General features: G+C 40.7%; 2 protein-coding genes across 8 annotated transcripts in view; both read right to left on the bottom strand.

Annotated features, from left to right (window-relative positions):
* Nucleotides 1-81: 81 nt before the first annotated feature.
* Nucleotides 82-8196, bottom strand: myl2a (myosin, light chain 2a, regulatory, cardiac, slow). 2 transcript variants are annotated; one of them, XM_008409415.3, is made up of 7 exons: nt 3617-8196; nt 3230-3322; nt 2572-2647; nt 2373-2477; nt 1404-1482; nt 1184-1232; nt 82-950 (listed from the first exon to the last, which is right to left on the bottom strand). In XM_008409415.3, the coding sequence occupies exons 1-7, from the start codon at nt 3617-3619 to the stop codon at nt 846-848; spliced, it is 510 nt and encodes a 169-aa protein (XP_008407637.1). In that variant the 5' UTR covers nt 3620-8196; the 3' UTR covers nt 82-845. The 2 variants fall into 2 exon arrangements, with proteins under 2 accessions (XP_008407637.1, XP_081463439.1); XM_081607313.1 differs by lacking the exon at nt 3617-8196 and adding an exon at nt 3529-3606.
* Nucleotides 8197-8321: 125 nt separating this feature from the next.
* cita (citron rho-interacting serine/threonine kinase a) overlaps nt 8322-18065 on the bottom strand; it is a 42692-nt gene continuing 32948 nt past the window's right edge. For 3 of the 6 annotated variants that reach the window (XM_008409417.3, XM_008409418.3, XM_008409416.3), the window contains 12 exons: nt 17941-17985; nt 15788-15868; nt 15548-15683; nt 14980-15119; nt 14744-14836; nt 14558-14666; nt 14287-14415; nt 14082-14162; nt 13898-13976; nt 12580-12762; nt 10873-11260; nt 8322-10204 (listed from right to left, as the gene is read on the bottom strand). In XM_008409417.3, the coding sequence (XP_008407639.1) occupies nt 10181-10204; nt 10873-11260; nt 12580-12762; nt 13898-13976; nt 14082-14162; nt 14287-14415; nt 14558-14666; nt 14744-14836; nt 14980-15119; nt 15548-15683; nt 15788-15868; nt 17941-17985 (1488 nt within the window). In that variant the 3' untranslated portion in view covers nt 8322-10180. The remainder of the gene's footprint in view (nt 10205-10872; nt 11261-12579; nt 12763-13897; nt 13977-14081; nt 14163-14286; nt 14416-14557; nt 14667-14743; nt 14837-14979; nt 15120-15547; nt 15684-15787; nt 15869-17940; nt 17986-18065) is intronic. The other 3 variants (XM_008409421.3, XM_008409420.3, XM_008409419.3) reach the window with 1 other exon arrangement.

The following is an 18065-nucleotide window of genomic DNA, read 5'->3' on the forward strand; positions in this document are numbered from 1 at the left end:
TCTCCTCTAAGTCTGTCACTAACAGGAGCTTCTGGTGTAGTCATTTATGAAGTACAGGTGCTACAAACACAGGCTGGTAGCTGAGTTTAAGTATGTTTATTTTTCTTACATGCATGCACTTCATTTAGTGCTTTGCAAAAGTACGCACATCCCTTAAACTTGTCCACTTTTTTTTGTCTTGCCAAGTTACAACAACAAACATCAATAATTTTTTTGTAATTAATGCAATTCTTTTCCCAAGCTCAGGAAAAGCATCTCTACTGCATGATGCTGCCACTACCGTTCGCCACAGTGGGGTTTGGTATGTTCATGCTAACTCATTAGGAGGCTTCTGAAGGAAGCTGCTTGAACTCAGGGGCATCAAAGTAAAGGGTGAACTGAAAATGCATGACACACTTTTCAGATTTTTATTTAAAAGAAAAAAAAAACTTTGAGAACCGTGCATCATTTTCCTTCTGTTTGCACTATTATGCACGATTGTGTTGGCATGCCAACAAAACTGATGTTTGTAGTGGGAACATGGCAAACGGTGGAAAAGCTCAAGGGATGCGAATAAGTTTGAAGGCACTGTAAAAACAGACAATAGTAGCTTTTGGTCATCAAAATTAGGATAAATATATGATAATTAGTCTCAAAAATATACCGGAAACAGAAGAAAAACATCTTGTTGCAATTAAACTCTTAGCTGTCTGCATTTGTTTTGAGAAAAATATTTTGGAAGTATCTTTGTTGTTTTTTAGTCTGACTGTACAGAAACAATGAAGCTAACATAAGCAAAAAGCTTGCATTTCTCACTTTTAGCCTATAGAGTTACTTAAAAAAAAAAAAAACATGATGAAAAAGGTTCACTCTTGGTCTTTTTCCTCTCCGTGAGTAATGATGTGCACCAGGTTCTTGTAGTCCAGGTTTCCAGCCACATCAGGGGGGAAGGCGGTAAACATCTGCTCCATCTAACCGGTGAAACACACGAGAACGCCTCATCACTCAATCTGCATCAAAAGCCGAGATGATTCACCACCATTTCTTGATTTTTTTTTCTTTTTCTTTTCATTATTCTAGAAGAAAATGTGCCCGACGTGGACACGTGCGACCGTCATAATGACGTTCATTCTTTTTCAGTCACCCACTCGCACCCAGTAATCAGCGATAATGGCGACAATTAGCGTAAAACTCCACAATGTACCTCTTCAGAGGAGAATCGGTCGGCCTGCGTTGTTAGCATCTGTGTCACGCTGGAAAGAGAAGGAAGAAAAAAAAGTCTTCAGAGCGACACTCATTGTGAACTGGGATGAACAACTGCATAAACAGAGCGTCATAAACAGCGAGAGAAGGCGAACACAGCGTTGCTTTCAATGAATTTGCAATCTCGTGTGGAGTTAGGCGTGCGTCCTCCTGACACTCACTAGTCTTTCTTCAGTATGCCTTTTCCCTCGGGGTCGAAGACTTTAAACGCATTGAGGATGGTCTCCTCCGGATCCGCACCTGGAGTCATTAAAGCAGCCATCACCACTCTTCAAACACACTTACTTTTAATGACCATTTAGATTATTTAGTTGCTCTTCTTGCAGTTAGAGAAGTAGGTCAGTATGTCTGGAATGAGCTCCTATTTCACTGCTATACGATTCATGATGTGTCACAGCATGAACATCTGTTTCGGCTGATGTTGGTACATTTTATTTTATTTTATTTTTTTTACATATTGCTAAAACTGGACTAATATTAATAGCAGATATTGATTTCCACAGCAGATATTGATTTCCATCTTGTTGCCGTTTATGTGTTCCAGGGCTGGCCATGTTGTGCAGGATTGTGGGGTTTTTAACTGAAGCAGAGAAGCAATGTCAGTGGTGTCGAAAAGGTGGAAAAATATAAATATCTGTAAACAGCAGACCCTGATAAGGACAGCACTTCTGCTGCTCAAGTTTTCCTCCTGCAGCTATTAGGCTCGTGAACCAAAGCAGTCAATCAGTGAAGCAATTTTGTTTTTGTGTGATGCCAAAGTATAATTTCTTCATTCATAAAAGACCCTGTAGGAGTGACTTTGCGGTAACGTCTGGTTTGTTTTTCTACATGATGGTCCACATTGGAGCCTGATGCAGTGTGAACAGCATCAGCTTTATGCATGTGGTGTTATTCTGAAGCCTGGATGTGGAGATGTTAACATCCTCTGCTCTGACTGCAGGTGACAAAATCTTCTAAAGCAACAGAATACGTTTCTAATATGTGTCACTGGTAACTTAAAAAAAAAAAAAGCCACTTTACTTTTATATCAGAATTACTCTGACTGGAAATGGTTTCCATCTCACTTCTGCAGTGCATATTTAGCTCAGAGAGATAACTCAGAGTAGCTTAACCACTGCTCATGTTCTTACCTTTCAGCTTCTCACCAAACATTGTGAGGAATACTGTGAAGTTGATGGGACCAGGAGCCTCTTTGAGCATGTCGTCGATCTCTTCCTGCTTCACATTCAGACGTCCTTCGGGAGCAAACACACTACATAATGAGCAGACGGATCGTCGGCACTTGAGGACTAACGTCCCTACGATCCTTGAACGCGCATGTCGACGTACCAAGAGCAGCGAAGGTGTCCCTCAGATCGTTCTTGTCAATGAAGCCGTCTCTGTTCTGGTCCATGATTGTGAAGGCCTGAGATCAGAGCAGAGAGAAAGCTCCATTACTTTCATTATTATTATTATTACTTTATTTTTTTTAAAGCGATTGTTTCAAGCCATCTCTGTAACAGTAATGCTTAAACTCTCAATTTAAATGAATTTTCTTTTTTTCTGAACTGCATTCACAGATGAAGACTTAAGTATTTATAACTTGTAAACCCCCTTAGGATCGCGTGCGGCATCCGGGGCGCGCGCAGCCGTTCATCTGCGGCCTAATCGCTGATGACACAGTCTGAATGTTTGGGCACCGCCGACCTTCATACCGACATACCGCGAGCTCCGCTGTTGCCAAGCCCGAGGCATGAAAATAGACAGGTGGGCATACTGAGGCCGTGAACAATAGAAATGGAAAGACAAGGAGGGAAAGTAGCCGGAGCCCTCGGTGTGTGTGTGTGTGTGTGTGTGTGTGTGTGTGTGTGTGTGTGTGTGTGTGTGTGTGTGTGTGTGTGTGTGCGTGTGCGTGTGTGTGTGTGTGTGTGTGTGTGAGAACTGTATTCAGGCTGCGCAGAGACGTTTGGGTTTCAGAGGGAATTGAATCATTCCGAGCCGCGCTCACCTCTTTGAATTCCTGGATCTGGGCCTGCTCGAACATGGAGAACACATTGGAGTTGGCTCCCTCCGCCGCCCTCTTCTTGGCTTTCTTGGGGGCCTTTTGACATGAATTAAAATAAAAAATAAAAAAAGCATAAACTAGATGTTTTTAAATACAGCACCTTAATCAGCTAAAAAGTGTCCTTAGAGGATCGCTTTAAGAATGTAAACAAGCACATTTTACGCACTTCCACCTTTTGGCCGGTAAAGATTATGAACGAAAGGACAAAATTTATCCCACAATATAACAGAGTTATTTTCCACCAGCTGTCCACTCTGACAGCAGCATCTCCAAAGCCAAGAAAACACACCTGTCCTTACAGTAACAAACATGTCACACATGCCGACTTACCATGGCCGAGCAGCTGGGATGTCAGACCGACAATGATGCCAGTGAACAATGGGGGCGATCGTGGGTGGCCTTTTTGTAGTCCCCGAGCCACAGCTCCACTGGATGATATTTATAAACTATGTCCTCTTTAGGAAGTGACAGGTAAATGACGCTTTATACAACACTTATAGTGCTGCGGGCTCTCAGAGGGAAAACACAACGCTGACATGACGTGACGGGCATCTCTCTTGTGCCGTCTATAGGTCGACACAGGACAGAGGCTGGAGGAACCAGTCCAGAGCAACAAGAGCAGGCTGAAGGTTGCCACGCTTGATCGTTTTCTTTGTCTGAAAGTTTGATATTTAAAAGTTCGACAGGATGAAACCTGGTGTAGCGTTTATGATGCGGTTCAGTCTATTTCTGCGTAAACTACAGCAAAGGTGGACAGGAAGCAGTCAAACCTCCACTGAATGCACGACAAGATAAGTGAGCAATATTATTTTAATCAAAACATTTCCTGACAAAAAAAATGTTGTTTTGTTTTTATTGGGTCCAACCTATAATTTCGCTTTATATGTCCAAGTCAAGACCTAATAGGGGTTGCACCAATTAGTCGACTAGTCGATTCTTTTCTCTGCAATGACTTTTTTTCTGGGCCATCGACTAGTCGCAATCACGTGACAAAACAAATTTTTCCAAGGAAATGAAAGAAGATGGACTAGGTGAGTTCGTCAGAAAGCTCAATTTGTATAAAAATGTAAATAATTTAACAAAGAGAAACTAAATTACAGCAAAGGCTACCGCAATAGGGGCGTTGCGCGGCGCCCCGCATGTGGAGACTTTAGCCCGTGGTCAGGAGTCCGACTCCCGTCCTCCATTCGCTGGGCCCTGGCCTCTCTCCGCTCTCTCTGCCCCCTTACAGTCAGATTGCTGTCAAATAAACTAGTACCGAAAAAAATCCTTAAAAAAGAAAAAAAAAAGGACTACGGAGTAATGTGCGACAACAACGTGTCAGGTTTTTTTTTATCCCTCAACTACCCCCAACTGATCAGCGTCACCGGTCCCTGCGTATTGAAGTTTCTAACCTGGCAGCTTTACGCTCTTATAAAAATATGGTTTAACAACATCTGTAAACTAAGTCCAAGCTTCATCCGGAGGGTCTGATGGAGGCGATCTCTGCCGCCGTCTGCATGTCGGTTCAGAGAGCCGCTGCTGAGTCAGCAGAGCTTCCTGCTGCGCATCGGACGGAGGAGCAGCAGGTGGTTTCGTTGAATTCAACTGTAACCAAACGGGATCCGTTCATAATAAGTTTGGTTTATGATGTTCCAAAAGCACCATTGTGGTCAGTGTGATAATTTGACTCCTATACGAGTAGCTATCCAGAGATCATCAGTATCAGCCGGTGTTTTCTCCGCTGCTCACGAAGAATGATCTGTTTATTGCTCTTTTAATTCTCCATAATAGACTTAGTAAAAGCGGGAGAAGGGGAGGTGGGTGTCAATATTTGCCGTGAAAATACCTGATGAAGCCTCCAAGTAGTTACGAAGCATTTTGCGCTTACGTCACCGCGACTAGTCGACATCGACTATTATCATGATGTAGTCGACCTTAAAGAATATGTAGTCGTTCAACCCCTAAGACCCAATACCAGTAGCACATTTCCATTGCATAAGTCTATTTGTTGTAGATATATTTTTATGAATGATGGATACACATATTTAGATAAAATTCACCTAAAAATCAACTTGTACATCTTTAATTAAAATCCTTATATTTGTTATTTTTATTCAGATTCAGATCCTTGTTTGTGGCAATCAGAAACCCTGATCAAAGCAAAAATAACTACCAGACACTTACTGCCAACATACAATAACTACATCACAGTACATGTGCTCGTCTACATCTGTAAGTAATCGACACCAAAATGTCTTCTTAGTACTCAGTGAGTTGTGCCACAGGTCTGAGACTTAAAATTAAAACTGCTGTGACTAGACTTCTCCCTCAAGTTGTTAAAGTGCGGCGCTGCTACATTCATACGTTTCTGCCATCGATCAGACAGCTACGCTCTCGTTTTGCTGCATGAGGTGATCTGATTTTTAAACAGAACTTTTTAAATGTTTCTATGCTACGGCATCAACTTTAAGAGCTTGTCCTGAATACATTGTCTTCAAAAAGCTCATTAGTTTGGACAATTTGTCAGAAAACAACGAGCTAGATTCATAGACGGGGGAAAGAAGGTTCAAAGCGAAACGCGTCTGAGAATCTACGCTTCAAAGATTTACACTTATTAAAGCTCTGACAACTTTCAGCCTGGTGAAGGCTGGAAATTAGCCCTGTGAATTCAGACTCTCACCAACAACATCATAATAAGCTCTTAATTTGATAGACTGATACAAGCACTAATCATTTTTGTTCCCTTTGGAAAAAGGGATGAGATTCACCAGGTCATTACAAGTAATTTACTGAGCTGTCAGGACTGAGTTAGAGCCAAACTTGCTCACATTTCACACCAGCTTCTTCACATCACTGGTGTTGGCTTACCTCTCTCCCCTAACACAGTCATGTAAATAGTGTGACACATTGTGCTTACTACAACCTGAATGCAGCTGCTGTGATTCAGTCATTAAAGAAACTATTGAGTGATGCATTTTGTTTCCATTTCCAAACAGACAGCAAAAACGCAGCTAGGTAGTAGTTTTTGTGTTTTAAAAATTACACTAAAAACTGTACAATTCTTCTAATTGTACAGTCAATTTGTGAATATTTGGGTTGATGACATCAGAAAAGGCACCAACTATGGTGAAATGATGACTGGCCGGTATATCCTGGCATAAACCATCAAATTTTGAACCTGAAGTAGTCATAAAGCAAGCAAAATGACAAAGATGCCCAATGATGAGCATCTATTTCAGCATACCAATAAAGAGCAAAAAGCAACAAGAAAAACACAGAAAGGTACACTCAAAAGAAATATGAGCGGATGTCTTAAGGGGAAGCCAATCTTCATCTAAGGAGCAGTGTTGTTAGCATAGCAGAGCATTTGAAACAAAGCTCTGAGGATGTCATCGGCAGCAGGCGCGACATACTGAAGTGCGACACTGCCGACACCGAACACGTCCTTACAATGTGCCATGTCTCAATGCATCATTAGCGAGTCATCCGGTGTCACTTGAGGCTCCGCCGGTCAAGAAAAGCGTCAGTGTGTGAAAATGAGCTAAGCGGGCCGGGGTTAGGAGGTGAGGCCACAGGTGTTTCGTCTATATAAGGCGAGGCGCTGAAAGGCCTTCACACACCCGGGGCCTCCCACTGTCACATACACGCTTGTGTGGATGAACCTCCTAGCAGCTGCCAAGCGGTATCATCTCACAGCGTGGCGCATACAAGGAGGTCAGATTTAGACAAGTTATTGTTAACCAAAGAGACACACGGGGTTGTTAAAACTCTCCTTCTGTACCCCTCTTGGATCCGAACAGCCGCTGCAGCTACCAGGGACGAAATGGCAAGCCATTGTCACATCGACTGAATGCTGGACACCTAAAAATAGAGCAGCCTCTGGAGCACAATGGGCCTGGACAAAATGGCCTTTTCACCGGCTGTCTTCAAGAGTCTGGAAGGCAGGAGTGACGAGGAAAACGGATCCTGCTGTGGGACACTTTGGCCTTCTTTAGAAACGCATAGGTAAATCTAAAATCTAAATATCATTGAAAAGTACATTTTCATGTTAATTCAAGAAGTGAAAGTCAGATTTCTATAGAATGACAATTTTAACCTACTGCAAAGCATTTTCTTGCTGTATAGATTTGGAAGATCTACTGCATCAGTGCAGGTTAGCATGGAGGCAGACATCCTATGGTTGTCTACATCAACATCAGTAGACACGTTAAAGGTTGCTAGCAAATCAAGGTGCCAAGTTGTGCTGGAAAATGAAATATGAACCCTAAAAAAAACAAGTCAACAGAGGGAAGCATGAACTGTTCTCAACTTTTCCTGGTAGGTAGCTGAGCTCACTTTGAAGCTCAATCAAGTTCTAGGAGGGATAACGTGCACAAAAGTTATCCCTGTTGTGTATGCTTCTCCTACGTATTTTTTTCCCCCACTCGACTTTCCATTAATATACCTGGAAACCGTACACAGAACATCCACCTTCGATAACCGTGACCTTCTGTGGGCAACCCTCGTAGTGGATGACCGTAAAGATCGTCAGCTAGTCAAGTCATTTCCTCAGGACTGAGTACGCCATAACTTTAACGCATTAGACATTCTTCTAAACTGTTTTATTCAAATTTTCTGAAAAACTGATCAACATAAAAGAATGCTGTGTTTGATATTAAGAGTTTGCTTTTTGAACAAATTACTGAAGTAAATTTCAGATGATATTCTAATTTACTCAAGCACACTACAGACCAAAAGCTATGAAGCAACTTCAAGTTATGATCAGACCGTTTCCACTGATACGCACAATTTAACAAACATTTATCAAACAGGAAAAGTCCCAAGCAGTAAAAAAAATTTAAACAAAGAAAAAAAAATTATAGTAATATTTATTTTTGATGTATTAATTGTTTATTTGAACCTAAGTAAACCAATCAAAGTTTGACATTTTTGTACAAATCTGAAGTTTCCAAACTTTAGGCTTGCAGTGTGACTGTAAAGGAGAAGAGCCAAGTTGTTTTCCTGCAATTTATGACAGCAAAGCACACAAAAAAACAACAATACAAATCATAAGTGAAAGACAATGGTTATAATATTTAATATTCTGTGACAAAATCTCTACAGGAAATGCTAATTAAACATTTGTTAGCAGACATCAATATCATATCCAGCATAAGAGCATTATGATCCGGAATATGTAAAGCATAAAGACGATGAAGTAGAAAAATTAAAATTAAAATATGCGGGCAACCCTTTTGTACAGAGTCCTGCAGAGACCAGCTGGAAATGTGTGCAATCTGTTGCATTTTGTTAAACACCGGTAAAATCAGCTCCATCTTCTTGACTTTTAATACATTCAGGAAGGAAGGGCTTTTAAGTTCATAAAGGAGTTTTAAAAAATTCCAGAAATAACTTCAAACTGAGCGCCTTACTGCCGAGAAGGAAAAACTGGGCAAGTCAAAGTGAGGTATCTCATCTGCTTACATTCAAGAACCATGACTGAAAACCGATGTTCAGAAATAAATGTGTCTTTTGAATCAACATGGATGGGTAATTTTACTGATCTTCTGAATGAAGTGGATGTCTCAACTCAAAATAATAATAAAAAAGGCTAGGATTTAGTCATCGTCACATGACTTCACTGAGCAGATAGTTCACACAAGGCAGTTAATATTTACGTGCTTTGTAAGGTTGTGGAACTCGATGAGGCAGAAGCAGAAGACAACACTCCGTTTCGTTTCAGATATACATATCCATGCCGTTTACGAATCGGGAGAGAAAAAACAAAAACAAACAAAAAAATCTTTTCCATCTTCACTTTGAACATTTTCAGTTTATATACAACAGTAAGGAACACTGTACAAAAAGAAATGCTCAGGTACTAATGTTTTAAACTCCAAACATGATTGTTTCTTCTTTTTTCTTCTTCTTCTTCATTCCTTCATATATGATTCAGTACTGAGGTTTTTTTCCTTTTTGACAGATGGAAGTGCATACACGAGTCAGATCCAGATACAATCACTCACTTGATAAAGACGCGTTAGGACATGTTAAAAGAATACTCATCGGACATTCAAGAGGACTATTTTATCACTTTGTTCTTTAACAAAAATAGACACGGCTTTTTCCAGCCTTGAAAATTCCCTCTCAGAATATATATATAAAATTATGTCTCATCTATTTACACTCAGATTGTGTTCTGAAGGATTAGAAAGATACTGCTCCATTGCTGCTGGGGGTGCGGGCTGTGGGTAGTGCATTTTTTTTTATTTTTTTTTTTAGTGTTGACCTGTCAGGAGGACAAACGGTGATCCAGGGCGATACTGAACTTTTTCTCTGCTTGCTTTGTGGCTGCGGCCCGACAGGCGTGGACAGATGACCAGCTGAAGATGATTGTAATTAGCAGACTGTGTGTGGAGGCCATGCTACACGTCTGCCCAGATCTGTAGTTAAGGAGTTTGAGGAGGAACGGAGCCGAATTTAATGATGTTGATTTTAACCAATTTAAACCATTCATCACTGGTGGCTGCGAATGACTTTAAGGTTGGGTTTCTATGACTGTGCTTATGTTGTAGTAAGCAGCAGGTGAAGTTGTATCTGAAAGTAGCAAAACCAACCAAGTCCAGACTTGATGTGAAAACCCGCACCGTAGCTTTTTCCTTTGCAAATTATTAACATGTGCTAAAAACGTCATAATGACCAGGTTTATGTGGCCAGTATGACATTTTGTTCTTCATTGAAAATATAGCCTAATCTGAAGGATGTCTCTTTGTTTTCTCCAATACTACCTTTAGTATCCGACAGCTACGGTTGGTTTTCTGTGTAGGTACTAAAGTATAGGCAGTGTTTCAGGACGAGTTTGCAACGTTCTCACTGGTTCTTTGAAAAAGATGAGCTTCTCCTTCCATGATGGGCGCGTGGCTCCGCTGATTCTTAGACGGATGATTGGTCCCACACCTGCAGGAGGAGACCAAAAAAATACATCTTAGCATTTTAAATGTTGGAATATTTAAGAACTCTTGCAGATGTTGATTTTTTAAAAATACATTTTCTAATATTACACCTGCAAACTTCAAAGTGCTTTATTCAGGGTTTATGTGATAGACTAGGGTTGCACAATATTAGGAAAACATGCACCTGCTTCACCATGGATTTACTAACAGTGTCCTCACCACAAGCTTTAGCGTCTTAACCACTAAAAATACGCATTAAGTGTAAAAGGAAAAACAAAGTATTGACCCACAGGGACAGACTAGACTGCACTTCTATAGTTTGTACTTTTGCACAACTGCGTGTTGGTCTACTAAACACAGTCAAAATAAAATATGTTTGTGGTTGCAATGAGAAAAAATGTGGAAATGTTAAAGTCATATGAATACTTTCACAAAGCACTAAAAATATCTACCACAATAATCTTAACATTTTTTGACAAATTCACAGGAAAGGCCATAAATCAATTCGCTTTCTCGTAAAGCTGCACAGCATAACATGAAATCTGGAAATAAAGGATCTCTTTGGGAGCCATAAATATTTGAGGTGCTTTAAGTTTTGTTTACTCGAAGAGAAGTCGAAGTAAAGCACAACACGAAGAGCCATGAACCTAAAGCTTTATCCTGTTGACGAACCTTGTTGACGGGGTTTATGGGCGTGCGCCCAGAGCCAGTATGAAGTCTCTGACGCTCCTCGAACCTTCCAGGTGACCTCTCCCTTCGAACGTCCATCATCCGGCCGGGGGAGCGGTCCATGCGGGGGTCAGCCATGGCTCTGCCCGGGGAACGTTCTAGCCTGGGGTCAGCCATGGCCCTGCCGGGAGACCCGACTATCCGGCTCTCCAGCATCCTGCCCGGGGACTTCTCTCTCTCCAGCGGGCGGCTCGGAGACTTATCCCGCCGGAACTCCGTGCGGGCCTCTCTGTAGCGGTGGGGCGTGCCGGGGTCGCCGTGGACCAGAGGATTGGCAGCGAGCCTTTTGGAGATGTGCTCATTGTAGGAAGGCGGCCCACGCTTGTTGGGACTGCGGGGAGGAACCCAGGCGTAAAGACAGACATGGTGCATCGTTAAGTGAGTGAAAGAGGTTTAAAGTCTGGGCTCTGCTTGGCACCGGAGGAGTCAGGACGTGATGAGGAGGAATGGATTTATGCTAGCGCTAATTGAATCGCCTAACAAGCGCATTGTTTGTGATTAGAGGCGACTGAACCCATCAGCTCCGTTTAGGCTGCTGAATTGAATTTAAGTTAGCGGTTGACAACAAAATAAAGAGCGTCAATGAAGCCTTACACCAGTCAGCGCAAGAACAGCAAAAACATTTTTTTATTTTAAAGTTTATTATCGAGATGAGGTATTTCAACAAATCATTTAAAAACAAGTAAATACAAAAATTACGATCTGTGACAGATAAAAACTGGACCACATTTCCTGCAAAACAAAACAAATGTTAATTTTTCATTAAAACATTCGGAGCATCACCACGTGCGAACGCCACCTGTGCCAGCTAAGCCCAGTGACCCATCAGCGCCACATACATGAACCAGAACCAGTGAGTGGAAACATCCCACAGCTCTAAACTTGTTCTGAGCCACATGCAGAACCTAATGTGCAGCTGAAATCAAAATACTCTACATAAAGACTCCAAACCTTGCTTTGCTTTGCTTTAGGTCAGCTAGCAGGACCAACATTAATAATCTTAATTCAAATGCCAAAATAATGAAAAAATGGGTACATTTTCCTTTAATTTTAATCAGAATAAAGGACATATTTGTAAAATTGAATCTGGCTTTGGATGTTGCTTTAATAGCTTCATCCTATCTGAGCAGCATTTCAGCTCACACCAGTAAAGGACTTGTTTCACCGTGGGAAAGGACACTCTTCTGTTCAGCCACAATTTTACAAGGTCCTTCGCTGCTTTATGTTCCTGAAAGATACGACGGTTGGACTTTCCCGTATTGTTTATATCTTTCTGTAATTAAACAGATGAATATGGAAACTTCATATTGCAAAGCCGACCTAAAACAAGACATTTTAGGTGCTGAGAAAAAAAGTTTTATATATATATATTTATTTATTTTTACTAAATGACTAGTTAATCAAATCTCAACAGGCAAGAAAAAGAATTTACATCTTTGTTCAGCTTTTTTTTGGCAGGACTGTTGCTCCCTTATAATATAAGTTTTTAATCTTTTATTCTGTGTTTTGTGAAAACTGAAGGCAGGAATATAATGTTCTGTCTGTTATGAAAATGGATAGCACCTCAGAAACAGGCCAAAATTTAAGAGGATGGCATGTCACTAAAGCAGTCCCTAAATGAAAGACATAAGTGAAGGCGAGCTCTCTTACCTGCGTCCCGAGCCGTTGCGCTGCAGATCTCCTCCGCCTTCTTGACTCTGCACCAGGTTGCCTTTGCAGCAAATGACCCGCAGTTTGTTCTGGTAGGATGAGGCCAAGTAAATGGCCCCAGAGGAAATGGCTGGGCCAAGGTAACGTGGGTTTGGGATGTCCAAGTGTGCATACGAGTGTGACCTGAAGAGCAGGGAAAGCAAAAAATATTTTAAACAATGACCGGAGCATTTCCTCACTTTTTCCTACAGAACAGCACAAATATGCAGAACTTGTGCTGTTCTCCGAGTTTGATTTGTAAATGCATTTTAAATGTTGCATTATTTGGACTGAACCGAAGGTGCAACACTGAAGTAGTCTACAAAAAGTGAGAGAGCAGACTGTACTTCTTTCAGTGTTTATAACAGGATGCTGTACATCGTCTATAAGTGGCGTGCGTGATCCCTTTTCCAGTCTTCATAAGGGATAGCAGCATAAGAGCCAGGGACTTAAAAAAAGCTTAACGAGCGGATAAAGGAGGATCACTTTGCACATAATCTGCTGGGGTTCCTGTACAAAGGATTCTTCATAAACTTAACATCATTACAGACGACTCAGAGGATCCTCCTCATCAGACCGTGTCTTCAGTCGCAGGCTGCTTCAGGTTGGCTGTAATACTGACCACTACGTTCCTATCCACAGCCATCACCATTTGTAACAACTGTAATAATATGCTACTACATTTAATGCCACAACAGTTATTTTTTTCTTTTAGAATTGAATCAGTTTCTTTTCACTTCACAGTTGTGCGCTATATTTCGTCAGTCCCTGTAACTAACATTTCAAAACCAAAGAACTAAAAAGAAAATTGTACCAGCAAAATAGATGAGATCCTCAGCCCTGACGTTTTGGAGTATACACTATACGTTGTTTGATTGTGAATTTTAAGAACCACAATTCAGTTTTATTTTCATTTTAAGCCCTAAAACAGAAAGGGAAAAAACATCTTTTTTGAGGGGAAAAGACCCATAATTTCCTGTCTAGTGGCAGAAAGAAACTGCCTTTATACATAACTCATTTCTGATCCATCACATAAAATCAAGGCTTCCAAAAATTTTCAGATTTTAATTTGTAAAAGCCAAAAAAAGAAAAAAAAGAAAACCATGCATCATTTTTGCTTCCACTTTAGAGTTTAACATACAGTATACAATTCCAAAATACATTAAAGTTTATTACAGGAATACCAAAAACTGTATAAAAAATGAATAAACCGTAAACATCTTTTAAAAGCAAAATAGCAAAAAAAAAAAAAACAAAACAAAACAAAAAAAAAACTTACCCAAGAGCAGCATGTCCTTGAATTTCAATAACATCCAAAGAGTTGAAGTAAGTCACAAACAGGTAGGGCTCTCTGTAGGCTGGAAAAAACAACATGGCATTCAACATCATTACTGGTTTTTTTTTATCCTTTAAAATCAATTACAATTCATCCAAAAGAGACACTCAAACTGATTGACATTTACCAAATGAGAGAGGCAGACGACTCCATTTGATATCGTCTGTTCTACTTCTGCGGCCATACGCATCAACAAATACACCAAACTCTGCAAGACAAACGTCCAGAAGTTAAAAGACCCAACAGGAAACACCGCCTTTCCACTTTGGTGGTAATGTTGCATTGTGTTCTCAATGTATATAACCACATAACTAAATAAACAAATGTCAAACCGTGGAAACAGAGCAGGTACTCATCCTTCTGTGGGGCTGTGGTGACTTGGATGATGGAGATGGGAAAGCTGTGGGAGGACGCAGCGAAGACGGCCGAAGCCAGCGTTACGTCATTTTTATCCAGGAACTCTGCAGAAACGAATCCCCAGAGACATTTAGCTCACTCAGGTGTGAACGCTCAAGCGCTGCGGTGACAGAACTTCTCTGCTGTAAACGTTTGTGTAAAACCATCTGGTTATAAAGAAATAACAGCTCAAATTAAGACACGTACCTTCCAGCACATACTGCTTCATCTCGATCTCGTAGAACTTATTTGTGCCAATTATGATGCTGTATCCAGTGAAGTGAATACAGCTGCACGGCTCCGACGTCTCAATCTCCTGCGAATGCAAACGGAGAACGGATCAGCATCCTCCAAGTTCCCACACCGAGCAGGTCTCCCATGCCGTCCGTTCACCTTTCTGATGCAGAACTTGTTGAGGCTTTCATTATGTCGCAGGATGGTAATCTTGTTAGGCATCGCAGCACAGATACAGAGTCCGTTATCGATCTGCAAAGACAGAGCAGTTCTAATCAGGACAGAGGTAAATATCTGCAATCGCCGCTCTGTTGTTCCTGTTAAGATCAGCTCGATAGCTGACTGGATGACAGTCTGCCGGGGCTTGGCTCTGTTTACGGAGCAAATGGTCTCACCTTTCCAGAAGAGAAGAGGTGGCATCCCTTCACTGTCTCAAAGATGAAAGGGTTGAGGTCGGGCTGAGCTGGGAGATGGGACTGTGACAAAGACTGTTTCACCTTCTTGATCTCCACCAAACACAGCGCTCTCTCCTCCCCTGAATGACATCAGCCACACCAGGCATTATAACACGTACAAGGGATTGCCCATAAATTGGGGGTTTGGCAAGTAAATTTATGGATTTTTTAAATGCCTTTAGTTCCAACAACTAATTATTTAAAAAAAAGAAGAAAACCCCCACCCCACAAAAACATTATACATAACTTGTGTCAATTTCCATCTTGAAGCCTTTTATGTATATTTTTGGATGAAGAAGGATTTGGCCATGTAGTTTGGATATGAATCCAACTAGAGAAGTAGTGTCAATTTAAATAACTGTTTCTGATTACGTTATAGCTGTTAAAACCAGACTGCTATATTACTTTTGCTGCAGTAGGAATGATTATTACTTTTCTCTTAAGTAAAAACAATCATTTCACAGTGAAAGTGCTTTCAGTCAGTTCTCATACAATGAGAACGTCGTACCAGTGATCATCAGCAGCTTATCAAGCTCCCTCAGGATCTGGATCTGGAAGACCGAAGTCAGTCCAGGGATGTGCGTCAAAGAGTTCTTGATGACGTTGAGAGCGTACAAACCCTCCTCAGAGCCAACGAGAACAATCTGAAGGAAAAGATGATTCAGGCAGTGAGGAAAATGGAGTAGTCAGGCAAATTGCCTCACCACAAACATGGTTAGGAAGCCTCTTTTTTTTGTGGTCACTGTACCTGGTCTGTGAGAGGTAGGGTGCAGTTGATGTCCAAGCGGTCATCCCCCTCCAGCTTCAGCAGAGAGTTGCCCAGAAGTTTCTATTAAGACAATAAACAAAGGAAAACCAGAAAGGTTCAGAAATCTGCAAATTAGTTGAATTAGAGGCTATTAAACTCGGAGTGTGGCAGCCGGAGAGCTTTTACAAACAAAATGAGCAAAGCACTAACATAGCAAAGCTTATTTCACATACAGGGCTATGTATGAAACACACAATTTGTCATACCTCCAGTAAACCAGTTAACTTTTAATCTTTCCAGTTTTGTAGCTACTGTTTTTTTTTGTAATTAAGTTTTAAATACATTTCATTATACATTATCTATCTGTTGTAACTGAAAAGGGAAAAAAATAGTCAAATAACCAAAGATCGACGATGCAAGTCTTGTATGTGCTAAATGCTGCTCTGCGATATTTCTGGTAGCATCATTTTTACTTTGCATTAGTGAATCTGGAGGTCTAACAGAGCTCATCATAATAAAGCCAAAGAGATGCAGTGGAGGGAGTAGCTTCAGACAGAAGGACAGCTGCACTGGAGAAAATGATGAGGGAAAACTGGATAATTAAGGGAAAATCTCACATGTGAAAAAACAGGGAAATAAAAAAAAACAAAAAAACAAGGCTAATATGAGATAAGCTTGCAACAGTAAAGTCTGTAATCAGAAAAAAACATTTAGTCTGGTCAAGATTATGAAGCTCCTGGCTGGAAATGAAAACAAATTTTACTAGACTGTCAGCAATGCAAGACTTTGTGTGATGTAAACAAATGAGGCAATAATTTGGGGATGCACCAATAAATGGGCTTTTGATCAGAATGCATCAACCTCTTTTATTTTAGCTTGGCCTGTGACCAGCTGGTCAGCACATCAGTTCTTCTTGCACACCACAAGTAAGAGGTACAAGGTTGTAGCAACAACTAAAATAGTGTAAATGTTGTTACTGAATGAAGATTTAAAGAAAAAAGCTACTCTGTATTTTTTAATGACATTCTTAGACCTTCCTGTGGGTTATTTAGGCTGTGAGAGAGTTGAAAACTTTCAGCAGATACCAGGAAGGTTAAACACAATACAGCAAAGTTACTTTGTTTTGAGCTTTAAACCTCTTTCACATGATGGATGCTGAATTTGAAAATGTTAGTAATGTGAAAATCTTGGTTAAGGCAAGTCTTTTCAGTTTGTTCCTGTACATGCTCAAACAGAAACAGTTGTTAGAGTAATGCTAACCATGCTAATTGCTAATCACTCCAGTTGTGTAGCTTTTAATTTGGCAGTCGACTCTGGTAAAAGCCTCAGTTTTGCACAAACTACAAAGCTGTGGGTGAATGTTCTTATCCCAGTGTGTGTGTTATTTTGCAATAGGTCCAACCTTTATCAACAAATCAGTAAAATTAAGAACTTGATGACACAAGTCTTATGTTAAAGTTAGAAACATAAGACTAACTTTAACATATGTTAGTCTTATGAAACCAAATTCATAAGACTAACTTATGGGGGAAAAAAACAATTCTAACAAAATCTAGACTTATTTCATTTTTACTTGGAACCGTTTTAACTCTTCCAGTTTTTTTTTTAAAGTTTATTTGGCTGTGAACACAACAGTTTGATAGTAGAGGTTAGAAGGTAACAGAAATGTAATGTTTAGACACAGAGGAAGTAGAGGCAGTGGCACCGTATTTGGAGAGAAGCTGAAACAATTCAGAGCTAAGGTAGCATTACAAAGAAAGCAGAAGATGGGAGGAAATGTTGCAAGAAAACAGAAAGAAAGGAACAAGCACCAGCCCATGATATCTGATGTTGCAAAAACCGATCATGTCGTGGTTTACCAAAAAGGGCTTTAGCATAGCTTTTGCAGGAGCATGCAGCACAGCATATGCTAAAATGTCTGCTGCAGCATGTTTGTGTCCATGCGTTAATGTGGTTTATATCACTGAAAATGTAGGAAGTACGACTGTTTTTCGAAGGCATCTGTTCTGGTCGACCATACTGAGTAAGTGACCCTGGACTGTGCTGACCTCAACTATCGTGCACACAGTTTTAATGCATATTGGGAACAGCTGACACATGCTCAGTCGGACGGACGACTGAAGCCCAAGCGTTCGTGCAGCCACTTACTGTACCTGAACCAGAGGTGATAGGTTCTTCTGTCTTTTAGAAACGCCTGCCTATAACATGATCCACATAACCAGGTTGAATGGAGATAAACGCACACACACGATCGCAGTCACACACGTACCAACCAATT

This window comes from Poecilia reticulata, chromosome 5 (assembly GCF_904066995.2).
Source record: "Poecilia reticulata chromosome 5, P_reticulata-male-v2, whole genome shotgun sequence".
Classification (NCBI taxonomy): Eukaryota; Metazoa; Chordata; class Actinopteri; order Cyprinodontiformes; family Poeciliidae; genus Poecilia; species Poecilia reticulata.

What these genes read in the sequence shown, in the direction of transcription:
- myl2a (XM_081607313.1), bottom strand. Translation starts at nt 3,606, where the DNA reads ATGTGTGACATGTTTGTTACTGTAAGGACAGGTGTGTTTTCTTGGCTT. An exon ending in GTTTGGTGAGAAGCTGAAAG is followed by an intron (nt 1,483 to 2,372) that starts GTAAGAACATGA and finishes TAATGACTCCAG; the next exon opens with GTGCGGATCCGGAGGAGACC. An exon ending in GGCATACTGAAGAAAGACTA is followed by an intron (nt 1,233 to 1,403) that starts GTGAGTGTCAGG and finishes TTCTCTTTCCAG; the next exon opens with CGTGACACAGATGCTAACAA.